Source organism: Anoplophora glabripennis, unplaced genomic scaffold (assembly GCF_000390285.2).
Source record: "Anoplophora glabripennis isolate ALB-LARVAE unplaced genomic scaffold, Agla_2.0 scaffold510, whole genome shotgun sequence".
NCBI classification, from domain to species: domain Eukaryota; kingdom Metazoa; phylum Arthropoda; class Insecta; order Coleoptera; family Cerambycidae; genus Anoplophora; species Anoplophora glabripennis.
The window spans coordinates 59,591-78,423 of record NW_019416728.1 but is presented as its reverse complement, the minus strand read 5'-3'; the positions used below and the strand labels follow the sequence as shown (position 1 = coordinate 78,423).

General features: G+C 32.7%; 2 protein-coding genes across 2 annotated transcripts in view; both read left to right on the top strand.

Moving 5' to 3' along the window:
- The window catches only part of LOC108908335 (zinc finger Y-chromosomal protein-like), a 36,031-nt gene extending 28,640 nt beyond the window's left edge, over window positions 1-7,391 (top strand). Inside the window, exons 6-7 of the mRNA XM_023455327.1 lie at window positions 2,024-2,337; window positions 7,354-7,391. Of these exons, the coding sequence (XP_023311095.1) occupies window positions 2,024-2,337; window positions 7,354-7,391 (352 nt within the window). The remainder of the gene's footprint in view (window positions 1-2,023; window positions 2,338-7,353) is intronic.
- Window positions 7,392-8,486: 1,095 nt separating this feature from the next.
- LOC108908334 (zinc finger protein 99-like) lies at window positions 8,487-16,425 on the top strand. The gene is made up of 7 exons (XM_018712366.1): window positions 8,487-8,695; window positions 8,820-9,110; window positions 9,167-9,435; window positions 12,192-12,896; window positions 12,990-13,394; window positions 16,036-16,361; window positions 16,406-16,425. Exons 1-7 carry the CDS (start codon window positions 8,585-8,587, stop codon window positions 16,423-16,425), a joined length of 2,127 nt encoding a protein of 708 aa, XP_018567882.1. The 5' UTR covers window positions 8,487-8,584.
- Window positions 16,426-18,833: the final 2,408 nt, after the last annotated feature.

The following is an 18,833-nucleotide window of genomic DNA, read 5'->3' as shown; positions in this document are numbered from 1 at the left end:
TTAAACATATACATTAATTCTAAATGGCCATATTTTCAATTGTGTAGAACATGTAATTAATAGAAAGATCTGTTATAAAATAAATATGCATAATTTTTATAGTAGAGACCGTTATATTTGTGCGAGATCAACTATACAGGGTTCCACAATTTTAATCTCTCAAACTTTAGGAGCGCATAGAACAACCAAGAATGATGGTACTTTGGTTTATAAACATGTTTTGTTCGATTTTAGTTGGAAAATGAATCATTTTCAGATTATTGTTTTTTTTTATCCTAATATGAGTTTATAGCCGGGATAAATCGAAAATGATTCTAAAACTATTGTGTACTGTGATAATAAATCTCAGATGGTGTGAGCATGTTCATCATGTACTAAAAAAACTTAATCAATTTTATTATGGAATTACTAAAATAACAGTCGCCACCTTTAAAAGTATTGTTAAATGTGTACTACTGGTCCATAGTCATCTGGTATATGATGTAATTTTGTGGGGAAACAGCACTGATGGTGTCAGGATATTCATTTCTCAAAAAAAGATTGTAAGAGAAATATTTATTATAAGTTTTAAAGATTTCTGTGGACAAGGGTTTGTTAGCAATAAAATTAAGACTTTTTCCTTGTATCTACATTTATCGGTATTTGTTATACATGGCGATTCAATCATTAACTTTAGCCACATATCCGGGAAGCCTCAAAGACAGAAAATCAAAAAAAAAATACTCCTTTTTAAAAATATGAGTTGAGTGTTTTTTTAGTCATTTAGTCATTTTAAATAAGTAGGTACCATACTACTCTTTGAAAAGTAGTAAGTCGCACAATAAGGTATACGTACGTACTACGAACTGAATAATTAATTAAACGGAACACGAAAAACTTAGTCAATTGTAAAAGATAGAGGGGGGGGTTCCAAACTTTTTGAACACCCGGTATAGTATAATAAAGAGCCACATAAATTCAAAAATGAATAAGTTGTTTTTGCTTTGAACGACGATAGCGAAAAATCATATAAAAAAGGATTTACTGGGTTTCATTATTTGATTCAAATTTGATAAAATTAATAATGCTATTGTAGATTGTATTTAAATTATCTGTTTCTGACATTTCGTTTATGGATTTATTGTATGACTTTATACATAGCCTTAAATGCCTTTTTTCATAATTTAGTTTATTATTAAAGATCTGAATCGATTTTTCATTAAAATTAAAATTATATTATTAGTACCTACTACCGTTGATTCATCTATTGTTAACATTGCGAAGAGAAACGCAATAATTGTTGCGTTAAATTTCGGATTGTCGGCAATTCCCAAAAGTTTTAGCCAAGATAAAAGCGTAACAAAAAGAAACGAGGCGATAAGGAGTGAGGAATTTGTCGAGTGAGTCGGGCTCGAGCAGATTTGACATCTTTGATTATTGTAATCAACCTTAGTTGGGTTTCAAATTCAAGTTTCCACATTATATGTCGGTATTTGTTGAGGTAAATTTACCTGGTGCCCAAAACAATCTTTAAACGGTGAACCTTCCCTTCTCCACTGAGTACTAGCGGCGAATAACCTGTTACCTTCCATAGATGGTTATAATTTAATAGATTTGTTCCATTATTGTACTGATTTTTTTGGTTTTTTCTCTTCGATGGGTGACATTGTTAGATTTTCTTATTGTGATGTTACTTAATATTAGAATTTCGTTGTATGTGACTTTCATAATTTCTAATTTCTCAAGTAAGAGTTGAGAGGAATGACAATTTAAGAGCATGCCAGAATTAATAGGATTAAAGTATGATGGTTTTTTCGGTTGTTATGTCGGGGCAAATGTACCTGGTCGCTGCCAGCTACAGACTTCCATTACCAAAATGTCACAACTGTTTGACCTGAATTTCTTATTAATAATATTAACATTTCATTAACTTCGAATGTAAATATGCCCCTTTATTAGAGTAATATTTCGGCATGTGTCACCTATAACCCCTTAAAATTAAAGCATGATTTTCAAAAATACCCTGAATATGCAATTTTTTCAGCAACACGCCATCGCAGAGCACCGATATTGTACCATTCGAGGAGAGTGACTGTAAAGATGAAGAAGAGGATGGATGTAAACATGAGAATGGATCAGAAGTGAACACAAAGCAGGAGTCAAAAGTATTGTACAAATGTGATAAATGTATTTATGAAACTGAAAGTCAGATGCGTTTTTTGTCACACTCTGCGAGACACGAGAACAATTTGGACGCATATAAATGTGAATCCTGTGAGTATAAACCTAAAAGTAAGAAATTACTTCAGATGCACCTGTTGAGGCATAAAGATCCGTCGCAGGTTAAAATGCACAGGTGTAACGACTGCAATTATGAAGCTAAATACAAGAGTCATATCAAATCACACCAACTGAAACATAAAGACCCTTCACAGGTTCAAATGTACAAGTGTAGCGACTGCGATTACGAAACTAAATACAAGAGTTATATCAAACAGCACCAAGTGAAGCATAAAGATCCTTCACAGGTTCAAATGTACAGGTGTAACGACTGCAATTACGAAACTAAATACAGCAACCATATGAAACGACACCAACTGAATCATAAAGATCCTTCACAGATTCAAATGTACAGGTGTGACGAGTGCGATTACGAAACTAAAGACAAGTATTCTGTCAAAAAGCACCAACTGACACATAAAGAGCCCTCGCAGGTTCAAATGTACAGATGTAACGACTGCGATTACGAAACTAAATACAGGTATGCTGTGAAAAACCACCAACTGAAACATAAACAGCCCTCACAGGTTCAAATGTACAGGTGTAACGAGTGCAATTACGAAAGTAAATTAAAGGGTAATATCAAAAAGCATCAACTGATACATACAGAGCCTTCGCAGATTCAAATGTACAGGTGTGACGACTGTGGTTACGAAACGAAATACAAGAGTTATATCAAAAAGCACCAACTGAAGCACAAAGATCCTTCACTGGTTCAAATGTACAGGTGTAAAAACTGCGATTACGAAACTAAATACAAGAAGAATATCAAACAGCACCAGTTGCAACATGAAGAGGCGTCGCAGGTTTAAATGTACAGATGTAACAACTGTACGTATGAAACTAAATACAAATATGCTATCAAAAAACACCAATTGAAACATAAAGATCCCTCTCAGGTTCAAATATACAGGTGTAACGACTGTGATTACGAAACCAGATACAAGAATGTTATGGAACAGCATCAACTGAAACATAAAGACCCTTCTCAGGTTCAAATGTACAGGTGTAACGAATGCGATTATGAAACTAAATACAGGAGCGGTATCAGATGTCACATGTTGAAGCATAAAGAGTCTTTATAAATGCAAATAACCAAGCATAAGGAGTCTTTGAGGAAACCTCAAGTAATGCATCAAAAATGGTTTGCCGTTGTGAATTATTACCCTTCATTCGTTGTGCAAAATATTGGCAAAAATTGAAGGCTTTAAGAGTGTCAATTGTGGATAAAACACCGATACTTTTCCTGTTTTTTACAATGTCACAATCTGCTGACTGACAAAGAGTTCATAATTTCGCCAAATTATACAGGGTGTCCCGGAATTCATGCAATAAAATTTGGTCACAGATTCTTAAGACAAATTTAGGAGACCCGTATTTTTTATTTTTGCCAAGTGGCCCCCTCTTTCGGAGTTACAGCCCCCTGAAGTCCGCCCCTAAGAATAATCTTTTTTTTATATCTCAGAACCCTGTTGTACGAGAATCACTAAATTTGGTACACAGGGGTTTTATGACATGTGGAATCTGATGGTGCTACGTTTTTTGGCGGGGAACCCCCTTAAGACAATTTTTCGTGGGCCCCCTTGTCTTTGGAGCCAAAAAAATTTGGTCGCATATTTAAATTTCTTAAAAATTATCAGTCCACTAGAAAGCCATTAAATTTAGAAACTTTTTGTCTCTTTATACTTTTTTCGTAAAACGCAATGTTTTCGAGAAAAATGTCAAAATGTGATCGAATGCATATCGTGATTCGCCATTTTCCTCAAAAACATTGCGTTTTACGAAACAAATATCAAGAGACAAAAAAGTTTCTAAATTCAATGGCTTTCTAGCTAACTAATAATTTAAAAAAAAATCAAATTTGCGACCAAATTTTTCTGGTTCCAAAGACAAGGGGGCCCACGAAAAAGTGTCTTAAGGGGGTTTCTCGCCAAAAAGCGTAGCACTGTGAGATTCCACATGTCATAAAACCCCTGTGTACCAAATTTAGTGATTCTCGTACAACATGGTTTTGAAATATAAAAAAGACTTCTTAGGGACAAAGTTCAGGGGGCTGTAACTCCGAAAGAGGGGGCCAGTTGGCAAAAAGAAAAAATACTGGTCCCCTAAATTTGTCTTAAGAATCTACGACCAAATTTTGTTGCATGAATTTCGGGACACCCTGTATGTTAAACGTGTATTTTAATTTATTAATTATTTTAAGATATTGTCAACTGTGTAGAACATGTAATTAATTGAAGGGTCTAATTCAAAGTAAAATACATGATTTTGAACATGTTCAATGGGCCGGATATGGAGTGTATACAAGAATGACTGTCAAAAATGTCAATGTCAGAATGTCACAAAAGTGAGCCATTTCTTGGATCAGGTAATGGCGGCGCTAGTGTAAGTAAGTAGAGTATGAAAAAGACGTGCGGGAAATTTTAATTTGTAAGCGCAACTTCATTGCTAGGCTTTCCGTTCCAGTGCATCAACGGCGGCTCCTTAAAAACTTTAATTTGTGTCATAAAACAGGATCCGAATTTGTATACGCGACCCATAAGGGTCTTCACTTCTGGTCTACACTCCATATCACCAATATGATGATTATTATTTAATTCAATTAAGAAAATATGTATGGAACAAAAATAATTTTTTGGGATCAGTTTTATTTTACTGTTTCTTGAATTTATTTCCTTGTATTTATTTGAATAAAAATGTGTTTTCACAACTTAATTTTCGTTTGGCGCATGATGCAAATGCACCCATGGGCTGAAATCATTATTTAATTTTATGTAAACTACCAATTCCAATAAGAAATTAGAACCTAAAAAACAAAAATAACATTTATTACAACAAATATTATTCTTGTATGCAGGTAATTCAAATTTCCTTGGATCATTCATTCACTTTAATAAAAGGGATGATTAGAATTTATCAATTCATCAAAAAACGTTATTTTTTGCTGTTATAACAAAAACATTTTTTTGTGCATTATTAAACTTTATTTAACAATAAATTTCACGGATTTTTCATAAAATATTTTTATTTTTTGTAATTTTTTGTTTATTCAACTATTTCAATTTTTTAAGAGTAATAAAATGCACCATCTTAAAGTGGAGATTTTAAGCTTTAAAAAGTGCTCTCATAAAGTTTCAATATCACATTTACAACTATAGTTTTTGAGCTATAAAGTATGGCCTAAAAAGTCAAATTTGCGATTTTTTTTAAATTATTGAATATGTTGGGCTCGATATTTTTCAAATAAAAATTTTAGGATTTTTTCCATATCGCTCACTGTTTCAACCATCATTTGAAGAGTAATCTGTGAAAGTTACAGATATTTATTTTAAAAATTAAAAGCTATTTTATTATTATTGTACAAAATTATGGAATGACGTAACTTTTTTCTCAAGTTTAAAGACATAAAATTTTCATAGCCGGATGACTGTTCTTTCATTTAAAATTTTGTGAGGTCGATTTGATCAATTAGATCAAAAGTTATAACAAATTTAATGTAGAGCGCTCGGGGCTGCGCGCTCTTCGAGAACTATACTTGGGGGGGGGGGCGGCGCCCGTCTTTTCGTACGTTAGAAAAAAATTCTACAGCCTTCAATTCGCATTTTAGAAAAAAACTTTATTAACATTTTTTATGTAAAATTTGCTGTTCTTTCGAATGGCGCAGTTAATTTTTTTTTAATTATATTTTTTTATATATTTTGCAAAAACTATAATTTTGCAACTAATTTGTTAAATAAATAATTTAGCGTACACTCTACAGTTGGTAACTTTTTATATGTTGTTTTTGACAACTTTACAAAGCGAAAAATAAAAAGTTCTCCGTAATTTTCGCGAAGTCAAAATCTGTCTTGACTCCACTAAATCAGTACATAATAATAATAATAAAGGTCTTTATTATCCACAAAACATAATCGAAAATTAATTACATAAGAATGAAAAGAAGAAAGAATAGTTGGGATAAGGGCGAGTTTCAACTAACCCTTAATTAAATTCGCAGTAATTTGGACAAAACTATAGTATAAGTTTAAACACAACTATTTTTTATAAAGACATTACTACTACAATTTACAGTTTGTTGAAAGTACATTATAAGAGCTCTATTGGACAGCAGCCATGGTGACGTCAAAAATGTATTTTTTAAACATATTCAAGGACATAGACCCGGTACAATTAGGTAAACTATTTACAGTTCTAGTAATATTATATATTACATCATAACTAACACACATCTAAAATAGAGATAAGAGTACCTACATATTGTCTTCTAGGTTTTTCCGATTATCTAAACCTTTTAATTGTTCATTGAACCCAACTGCCTAATTTTTTGGACTATTAACTTTCTCAACTGCCAATTTGTGGCAACATATATCAAAACGAGTCCACCGTTTCAAGTACATATTCAATAAAAAAACTTGAAACACTTTTCTAAATAACAAATTTTCGATAACAATGTTGTAATTTCGATTCAGGAAGTAGAAAAAATTGCGTACAAAAAAATTGTAAAATTTGTCCCTTGGTCCCGCATTTTCAAACGCCCCTGTAGCAAATTTTGATTTGTATATTATGCCGATTAAGCATATAAATAGTAATACAACCACAAAATTTTGTGATTTAATATTAAGCCCTTTTGAAGTTATGAAATAAAAAATGTTTCCAGAGTTACCCCTTTCAACGAACTATATCTCCCTTAGGGTCCGCCACTGACAAAAACTCTACTAAGGTTTTCATCATATTTCGACATGTTTTACATACTCTCCAATATTGAGTGCTTATTTCGTCAACACCTTGTATATAACAAATAGTTTCGTATTAAATTGTTTACCACGGGTAACGGAGAATGTTGGTATGTCAACTTCTAATCTACAGTATCAGTTGGTGGTGCAGGAAAAGTTAAGTGAAGCATAGGGACTACCTTCCTTTTTGAAGATACATATTTATGGATATCTTGTATACAAGTATCAAATGTCCTACAAAACGCCTAGATGTTCAATCAATTTAATCTCTCGTATTTAATTTAAGATAATTAACTGTTTATAATGCATAAAATATAGTTACGTTTAATGAATTTAAAATAGTGTTCTTTATTCCTTTCAGTATTTATGGTAGTTAATAGTGAAAAGAAAAGCTTATAATTATTAATGAACACAAAGGGTAACATTAGAAATTTTAAATTACAATTCTACATAATTATATTTCCTACATTTTACATTGACTAAACTGGGTGTGCACATAAAATTTGAATAAAAAGGGAGAAAATTTGATAAAAGCAGAAAATTATGGACACAACAAGCTGATGCTTAAATCGATGTGTGCTAATTCTGCCCGGGTTCGATTCCCGCGGCCGGTAGACTATCGATTAGTTATGCTTCTACGGAGGATTGGCACCCCCTGTGCAGGTATGGTAGGGTGGAAGACTGTTGGCTTGGGTCAATGTGAGAGATTGACACCGGTTGGCATTTGACCACGCCCCTAATTAATGAGGTTTTCCAGGTTTCCATCATTCCTGCAGTGAATGGTGGTTAGGGCCTACCAACATAAGTCGTTCCTGGGCGCAAATGCGGCCTGCTTAATAATAATATGCCGCCTCTCCCGCACAAGCCTCCGACTTCCGGGCTAATTCTCGTGGTTAGGATGAGGAGTAGAGATATTATTATTATTACTTCACCAGTCTTCACTGTCTGTTAAACCAGTCAAAATCAAACATGAAAAACCAAGGATATTTATAATACATACATAAGGCTTTTTTTCGCGACTGGAGATAGGTGAATATCTGACTTGTAGTTACTATTTCTATCTCGTTTGATCTTAATTGTCATATGGTAGTTTAAAATCTTCTTTCACTCATACTACACATACTACAACATACGACTTCACTCGCGAAAAAAGCCTATAATAATGTATTATAAATATCCTTGATGAAAAACAACGAATAACATAAGAGGTAACCACAGAATATATATAAAGTGACAACAGCTGATTAGAATGCGATGGCTTCATCACATAATTTTGGATGGGGCCGTCCTCTGTGAGAAGTTCTCTAACTAACTAGAAATTTCCTTTTTCTTTCTATGAATGAGGGTACAAATTGTGTCTATCCTAATATCAGTTCAGAGTAACTCTAAGTTGTTATTGCTGATAGTTACTCTTTTTGCCAAATCGAAAGGCCCTCATAAGAAATAACATGCCACGATGATGTCATTGCTGATTTGCTGCCGTAGTAAAAATCCAAGAAGGTTAGAATGCATAGGTTAAAAGTAAAGGCTATATATTTTTGTTTTTTGTATCTGTGTTCTATTTATACGTAATAAAAGATTGTTGCAGAGCAATGGATGTTAAGGAAACTTCGTGTAGGCTTTGCTTTAAAAATATAACCGATGAAAGTTTTGAAGTGGTAAACAATATTGTCAGAAACATTCTGAATGTTCTTTTAAAATTGGTAAGTCAGTGAAATATAATTAGATTATATCTTAATAGTCTCAAGTGTAAAGCAACTTTTAGTATTTAATTGTTATTTTCCGCTACACTTATTTTCCTCCGGTTTAAAGTTGCATATTTTTCAGAAATTTGATAACGAGAGCAAAGAGGTTATATGTAACGTTTGCAGAAGAAAGTTAAATGCGGCGTTAGAGTTTAAGTCAACCTGTCTGAATACCGATAACAAAATTATTCCTTATTTGGATAGAGAAAAAATGTTACAGCTTGACTTAAGAGAAGTGTACATGCAGGAAAAGAAAAGTGATTTAGTTTGCAGTCAGAAAATATGTCGATTGTGTATGCATCCAGTAGAAAGTGAGTTTAGATGCATACGTGAAGTTGAACTTGAAGCCATTGAGAAATTGGCTCCTGAAATGGTATGAACAATATTAAATACTTGCATATTTTGTAATTTAACGAAACTGCTTTGTAGAATATAAATATCATCAAAGATCCCGTTGTTTGTAAGCCTTGCTTTGATTCTCTGTGTACCCACAACAGTTTCCTTAAAGATTGCTCAGAGGTAGAGGAAAAAATTAAAAGTATTTTCGATAGTTCAGCCACAGGAAGTCAAATAGATACGTCTCCGCTTGATGTATTCATTAAGACTGAAAATCCGGACAGGGGATTCGATATTAACGAGATGGAAATGTCGATCAAAGCTGAATTTGTGGACATAAAATCGGAAGATGAGGAAAAGAGGTAAGAGAAGACTATTTTAATATTAATTTTAAAAATAGCAGCCCGTGGTTCTGATACTTCGTCACTTATATGATTAAATATGTACCATCTGATGATAAACTAACAAATTATTATTTTACGTCAGTTATAAACGATATCATACAAATTCTAAACAATCATCAAGAGTTAGGTTAACGAATTATTGGAAAAAGATGTAAGGGGCCATGATAAGAGAGAGGGTGGGAGGAATATAAATTATAGGCAGAAATAGGTACAGTGAATTAAACCTTTTTAATATTTTATATTTTATTCTGATTCCGGTAGATAAAAATGTTAATTTTTTAATATAAAATTCCCGAGCTAAATTTTTTAAATATGGAAATGTATTACTTTTTATCATAAAATTTTATATTTTTAAATTCTTTTGTCAACAAATATTTATACTAATTTATTACAATTGTTTAAAAAAAAATAAAGTAGTGTATCAATTTTCAAAATTAAAGTTTACTTAAATTAAATATATTTTTTGAAATTTCCAATTCAATATTCTCAGCTTAAAAATATGTTTGTACTTTTTTCAAATTTCTAGAGGGGGCAGCTTAACATATGCAAATATGCTGCAAAAGGCAGAGTTCGCATTCACTCAATATAAAGTTCATCATATATCACTAACATTGTATTACATAATTACAACACTATTCACTACGACTACGACGACAGATTGTGAAGTAACATATAATTAATTTTGTTCTTATAAGAAGCTATGGGTAATATCTTAATATCTGCCGAAATTTTATTATATATCTTTGAAACATTATTAAGTAAATGAAGCTCGAAACAGAGTTGTTTTATGTATGTTGTTAAATTATTTTTATTAAGTCAAAATTTGATCAAAATCTGTGATGTAAACATGATTCTTGGCTTTGTATTACCAAAAGTACATCAGTATTTTTGATGTTTAAATGTGAAGAACACGTAATTAAATCAATTAATTTTGTTTCGCTCAAATTAGTATGGTTCGCTAATTATTTGTTTGAGGTCAACTGAATTTAATATATTATTTAATAATTTTGTAGCAGAAGAAGTGACTTCAAATACATCAATATTAAAATTACCAGCACACAATATACAGGGTGATTCATAAGTGGTGACCAAATGTGAAACCTCGTATTCTTTGGAGAATGTTAGGGGGAGTCTTTCCTATAAAGTTTTTACCTAGGATGCTTCGTTAAGCCCAGAGCAGTAGATTTGTTGTTAATTTTTAAGGATACCCGTATCTGCTCCGTTGCCTGAGTGTCCAAATTTGAATCCTTAACATAAATTGCCACACCACCCCTAAAATAAATAAAATAAAATAAAAACGAAACAATGCCTTACATAGTTTATAAACTTAGAATAGGCATGATGACAGTAACCAAGAATCACTAAAATTATGTATGTGTCTAATGAAATATGATTAATGGATTCTAAAAAACGTATTTATTTTTATATTGTGAGCGAGATTGATAATATTTTTGATGAAATAAAACTACACAATACAGCAAACCGCCATGATAGGTTGAACACCGATCAGAGGGAATTACGTCACATCTATGTAAATGTCATTTTGTGTCATTTGTACTTCGACAATATCCGCAGTATTTATCTTCGTTTAAATATTTTGTGTTTGCCACCTATCAGTTGCTTAGTTTTTTATTACCAAAACCATAAACGTTAGGTGCTTGAAAAGTTTCTAAAAGAAGGAAAGAAAATAAAGCTCAACAACTGCGAGTTAATAAAATATGAAAAGACTATGTTTGTGATCAAAAGTTTATCCATGCATAAATTGGTGCTGAAATACAAAGAACAGTCCTGCGACACATTTTTGAAAAAACTGGTATTGACTGATGAAGATGACATGAAAGTTGAAGAAGAGACGAGACCAACATCAAAGCTGTTTTTGGTATGAGTTAGGATTTGGCAGAGTGACGGCCTCACGAGCGTTTGAATTTAGTCGGTGCAAAACCAGTGATGTAACTCTGATCGCGTTAATAATGGGAGGAAAAATCTCAGACGCATCAGCCGTGAAACGCGATAGAATGTTGGAGGATGAAGTGAGGAAAACTGTAAGTAAAGTAAAAGTTAAAAATTATGTAGAAAAAGGAAAACCGACCCAGAAGTTTTATGTGCAGATGGCAGCTACAAATGTATTTAACAGGGCTTCAAAAGGGCTATTTCGATGTAGCTGATCGCAACTACAGTACAAACAAAAAAGTAGAAATAATTAATGTTACATTTGATGACAACTATGTGTTTATTTAACTAATGAATCTTGCAACACAAAATATTAGCACCTTATGTTTACTGTTGACAAACATAGATGTGGCGTCACGTAGACGCCATGACACCGGCGACCATTTTTGCAAGAATTTAGACTTAAAATTTAAATGTCAATATTTTACTACTAAACCTTTTATTTTCTACAGAAGAAAAAATTTTTGGAAATAGTAAATACTTCCGAACATCATAGAACAGTTTTTCAAATTCTGTCATCATGCCTATTGAATGTTTGTTTGTGAAAATTTTTGAAAGTTATTATCCTTTTTAAAAACACATAATTCAATCAAATGTAATAGTGACAGTCATAGGAATTAATAATCATATCTCATTAACTTCCATTGTAAATATGCCCTTTTATTGGAGTAATTTTTTTGAAACTCTTTCGGCTTATGTTACCTGTAACCCCTTAAAAGTAAAACCCGATTTTCAAAAATACCCTGTATTTGCAATTTTTTCAGCGACACGCCACTTCAGAGCTCCTATATTGTACCATTCGAGGAAAGTGACTGTAAAGATGAAGAAGAGGACGGATATGAGAATGGATCAGAAGTCAAAACCAACGAAACTGAAAGTGAGATACACTGTGCGAGACACGAGAATGATTTGGAAGCGTATAAATGTAAGTCGTGCGAGTACAAAACTGAAAATAAGAAATTACTTCAGAGACATCAACTGAAACATAAAGATCCATCACAGGTTCAAATGTACAAGTGTAACGACTGTGATTACGAAAGTAAATACAAGTATGCTATCAAATGTCACGAATTGAAACATAAGGATCCTTCGCAGATTCAAATGTACAGGTGTAACCACTGCAATTACGAAAGTGAATTAAAGGGTAATATCAAAATGCACCAACTCAAACATAAAGAGTCTTCGCAGGTTCAAATATACAGGTGTAGCGACTGTGATTACGAAAGTAAATACAAGAATGCCGTCAAAAGGCATCTACTGAAACATAAAGATCCTTCACTGGTTGAAATGTACAGGTGTAAGGACTGTGATTATGAAACTAAATACAAGTATGCTATCAAAAGGCACCTACTGAAACATACTGATCAAATGTACAGGTGTAACGACTGCAGTTATGAAACTCAATTAAAGGATAATATCAGAAAGCACCAGCTGAAACATAAAGAGCCTTCACAGGTTCAAATGTACAGGTGTAGCGACTGCGCATACGAAACTAAATACAAGTACATTATCAAAAGGCACCAACTGAAACATAAAGATCCTTCCCTGGTTCAAATGTACAGGTGTAACGACTGCGATTACGAAACTAAATTAAAGGGTAACTTCAAAGAGCATCAACTGCAACATAAAGATCCTTCGCAGGTTCAAATGTACAGGTGTAAGGACTGCGACTTCGAAACGAAATACAAGAATAATATCAAAAAGCACCAACTGAAGCATAAAGTTCCTTCACTGGTTGAAATGTACAGGTGTGACAACTGCGATTACGAAACTAAATACAGGTATGCTATCAAAAAGCACCAACTGAAACATAAAGAGCAGTCACAGGTCGAAATGTACAGGTGTAAGGAGTGCAATTTCGAAACTAAGTACAAGAGTAATATCAACAAGCACCAACTGAAACATAAAATTCCTTCACTGATTAAAATGTACAAGTGTAACGATTGCGATTATGAAACTAAATTCAGGTATGCTGTCAAAGAGCACCAACTGAAACATAAAGAGCCCTCGCAGGTTCAAATGTACAGGTGTAAGGACTGCGATTATGAAACTAAATACAAGAGTAATATCAAAAAGCACCAACTGAAACATAAAGTTCCTTCACTGGTTCAAATATACAAGTGTAACGAGTGCGATTACCAAAGTAAATACAGGCATGCTGTCAAAAAGCACCAATTGAAACATAAAGAGCCCTCCTAGGTTCAAATGTACAACACATGTTGAAGGATAAAGAATCTTCATAAATGCAAATGTGACAAGTGATGCATAAAAAATGGTTTGTGGTTGTGAATTATTGTCACCTTTCATTCGTGTGCAAAATTTGGCAGAATGGAGACATTGAAGTGCTATCAGTGTGGACATGATGACACCGATATTTTTCCTGTTTTTTTACAATGTGACAGTCTGCTGACTGGCATATGGTTCACAATTTCGACAAGTGATATGTTAAACTTGTGCATTAATTTTAAACGGCGATATTGTCAGCTGTGTAGAACATGTAATTAATTGAAGGGTCTAATTTAAAATAAATATACATGATTTTTATAAGAGAGCTGTTGAATTCATTGTCACATTTGTGGGTTGAGTGATCAACTATACAGGGCGTCCCAATTTTAATTTGTATGTATTTGTTCTTGGTTTTATAAACTTATTTTGAAATCTCAACCATTTTCGAAATAGTAGAGATAGTGGAATCAAGATGGCTTAAAATTACGCATTATTTCGAAATAATTATGGGAAGCATGGATTTTCCTAAAACCTTTTGAAATTACTTGGAGATAAGTATTAGAAAAAAGTTAAACTTATTTCTGTATGCTAATTGTTTTTTAATTGTTTAAACAATAATAAATAGCTTTTTTAAGAACATTTAAAATAATTCAATGAATTTTAAATCGAATTCTTTCAAATTGACAAAATAGAGGTTTTTGATGTCGCTGAACAAGAATATGAAGTCAGAATATGGCCGACTATTTTAAACAATTTATTTAACAATTATTGATTTTAAATCAATCTCGCTTAGTTTTGTATTATAGGGGTTTTTGACGTCGCTAAACAAGAATATGATGTCAAAAAATGAAAATTCAAAATGGCTGAACGGATAAAAGGTTATGTCTGAGGTAGACAATTTATTAATTTTTTATACCAAATAAAACTTAGCATTTCTTTAGACGTTGTTGAACTGCCTAAAAGTTGTTGGTCGGAGTACAATATACAATGTTCATTTCGCAATAACATGCTATCAAATATCGGATATTGTTTTATAAAACTGTTCATTGTCATTCGGAAATAATTTGGAGAACAATGTAAAATTATCCGATTTACTAAATCGCAGCACATATTTAAGTCTGAAGTCTAATTTCAATTTGGACTATAACAGTATCTAAAATTTCACAAAAAGATTGTTTATAATGAATATCAGTTCATTCAAAATTATGTCTTAATTTTCTTTGAGGGTGGGTCATCGTTAAAAGTTTCGTCAGTGTCTTCTAAGAAAATTGACAACGTGTTGAAATGTATCTCATTACGGAATTCTTTTAATTTTGATAAAAGTGAATTAATTCTCTTTTTAGAAAATGTTACGTCAGTTAATTTATTCTGCAAAATTTGGAATACATCCGTCTGTTAAAAATCATTGTAAAGGTTTTTAAGAAAAAAATGAAGTTTTTGTCCAACAACAATTGTTTTAATCCATAAACGGATCCTAAAGTTTGTTGATTCTTTAAAAAAATCCTCACTATCCGATATGAAATCAAAAACATCAATAAGTTTCTTTCTATAAGTTTTAACCGTAAAAACAGCCCTAGAAGAAAAATTCCAAGGAGTGGGAGCATTACTTGGAATCCTGTGTTGCATTATTTTATTTAATACGTCAGATGTTTTAGTAGATTTGGAAAAAAATTAGGAAAATCTGGAAAGATTTGAAAAAAAATTCTTACTTTAATGGTGTTGCAAGCTTTACTTAAAACTAAATTTAATTTATGTGCGTAACAATGATTAAAATAAGCTCGAGGAGCTACGTCTTTTATTTTTCTTTGAAGTCCATTAGCATGAACTGACATAACCGCAGCACCATTTGAGCAATTAATTTATTTTTTAAGTTAAATTTTCCAAATTCATTGATTAATAATTTAAAGAAACTATCTTCATCTCCCCCACTTGTTATGTTAAAAAATCCAACAAATCTTTCAACAACTTCTACATGCACTACGTATCTAAAAATTACCGATAATTGAGACTTACAGATGTTCCTGTGGTTTCATCAACTTGCCAGGAGAAAAAAGAAAAGAAAAAAAATTGTTAGTAATTATATGTTAATGTTTAATTCCAAAACAAGTGTTATTCACTTTTTGGATGTCTATTTTGTTTATTTACTTGTATTTCAGTCAAGTCTATGAATGAAGGCAATTGGAATGATAGCAAGCACCGAGTTGTTTCGGTACAGTGGTACAAATGTATAATTATTAATCACATCTCATTAACTTCAAATGTAAATATGCGCCTTTATTAGAGTAATTCTTGTGAAACGCAATATTTCTGTACGTGTTACCTGTAACCTCTTAAAATTAAAACCTGATTTTCAAAAATATCCTCTGTTTGCAATTTTTTCAGCGACACGCCACTTCAGAGCCCCAATATTGTACCATTCGAGGAGAGTAACTGTAAAGATGAAGAAGAGGATGGACGTAAACATGAGAATGCATCAGAAGTGAAAACCAAGCAGCAGCGCAAAGTATTGTACAAATGTGATAAACGTATTTACGAAACTGAAAGTGAGATCCATTTTTTGCAACACTCTGCGAGACCCGAGAACGATTTGGAAGCGTACAAATCTGGGTCCTGTGAGTACGAAACTGAAAATGAGAAATTACTTCAGAGGAATAAAGATCCTTCGAATGTACAAGTGAAAGACTTCGATTTCGAAACTAAATACAAAGGTAATATCAAAGATCACAAACTGAAACATAAAGATCCTTCGCAGATTCAAATGTACAAGTGTAAAGACTGCAACTTCGAAACTAAATACAAAGGTAATATCAAATATCACAAACTGAAACATAAAGATCCTTCGCAGGTTGAAATGTACAGGTGTAACGACTGCAATTATGAAACTAAACACAAGAGAAATATCAAACAGCACGTGTTGAAGCATAAAGATCCTTTGCAGATTCAAATGTACAGGTGCCATGACTGCAATTACAAAACTATCTACAAACACCATATGAAACAACACCAACTGAAACATAAAGATCCTTCACAGGTTCAAATGTACAGGTGTAATGATTGCAATTACGAATCTAAACACAAGCGTGCTATCAAAAGTCACCAACTGAAGCATAAAGACCCTTCACAGGTTCAAATGTACAGGTGTAACAACTGCAATTACGAAACTAAATTAAAGAGTAATATCAAAAGGCATCAACTGAAACATAAAGAGCCTTCGCAGATTCAAGTGTACATGTGTAACGACTGTGGTTACGAAACAAAATACAAGAGTTATATCAAACAGCACCAACTGAAACACAAAGATCCTTCACTGGTTCAAATGTACAGGTGTAAAAACTGCGATTACGAAACTAAATACAAGAAGAATATCAAAGAGCACCAACTGAAACATAAAGATCCCTCTCAGGTTCAAATGTACAGGTGTAAAGACTGCGATTATGAAACTAAATATAGGAGCGATATCGGTCGTCATCTGTTGAAGCATAATGTGTCTTTATAAATGCAAATGTACCGGTATGCTTTGCTAACAACCGAGCAGCATGGTTTGCAGTTTATTACCCTTCATTCGTTGTACAAAATATTGGCAAAATGAGACATGTGAGAGCAACAAGTGTGCATATGACACTGATACTCTTCCTGTTTTTTCCAATGTGACAGTCTGCTGACTGACAAAGAGTTCATAATTTCGCCATGTTCGTGTACATTAATTTTAAACAGAGATATTGTCAAATGTATAGAACATGTAATTAATTGAAGGGTCTAATGTAAAATAAATATACATGATTTTTATAACAGAAAGCTCTTTACTTCATTATCACATTTGTGGGTTTGGAGATCAACTATACAGGGCTTCCCAATTTTAATTTTTATGCAGCTGTACTTTGCCTGTTGTAACATGTTTCGAAATTTCAACCGTTTTCGAAATAGTAGAGGTATTTGAATTAAAGTTGGCGTACATTACATCGGGTCGTGTTTCTAAAAGGTGTCCCAAATGTAACGCAAGATTTGAATTGTGTGCCATTTTCATATCGAAGAGTTGGCAGCATTGTGCGGTCACCTGTGGTAACCACGTTGCAGTTAGACGATCATCTATTGGGCCGAATATGGAGTGTATTAGTCCAAGAGCCAGAGGCAAAAAAATTGTTTGAATTTATGAAGCCTAGTTTTTTGATAGTAGATTACAGTAGCCGTATACACAAACATACCGTGATCAGTCGAGCGAAACTGAGAACTGGTGTGTCAGGTGTACTATCGAAGTTGTCGTACTTGCCGAGGTAATAAAATGAATTTACTAAGGCTGAAAATCGTTATACAAATTCTATATTGCATATAAAGAAAAGTTATGTCGGTCAGTCAGTTTAATGTGGGAACAGAACTGCTCAGTCAGCTCCCATGAATGTATGCACAAGAAAATAATGCCCAATTTGTTTATTGTATTTCAAAACTTTTGTGAGGGTGTTAATCGTTATATTAACCATATACAAAAAAAAACGTATTAGATATTCAGTATATAGAGTATATGAGAATTAAATTATTAGTTGAAATATTAAATATATCTTTGAAATCATGAAAATGAAATTCATTAAAGAAAAAAAAAGTTAAATAGAAACTTTTTGATTTTTGAGTTACAGGTCTTCAAAATTGTCAAAAATTGAAAAGGTCTTTTATTTAAAATAGTACATTATACTATAAGGGAGAGAAATGCGTTATTTTGGCAGAGGTGCAATTTGAAGCCCGAGGGCTACAATGCACCAAGGACAAAATAGCATCTCTCCCGAATGGTATATACTATTTCTTCCACGGTCTCATTAACTTAAAAACACATATTTTGTCATTATGAAGTAAGTAGCACCAGAATTATTGTATTCGGATTTGAGCATTTATTTAGTAGTCGTTGAGTTATTGTCATAACTACAAAATAAACAAACAAAAAGAATTGTCAAATTAAGGTGCTAGTTTGGTTTAGTTTAAAGTTTGTTTAGTGCACAATGAATAATTGTGAGTCGGAAGAGATTGTGGAGGCTGCAAATATTGCAATAAGCAATTTGCTGCCTACGAAGTCAAGATCTTTATACGATATAGCCTACAATCGGTTCAAAAAGTGGTGCGCCGAGAAAAATGTTCAAGTATACAGCGAGAATGTTTTGTTGGCATACTTCAGTGAAAATGCAAAGAATTACAAG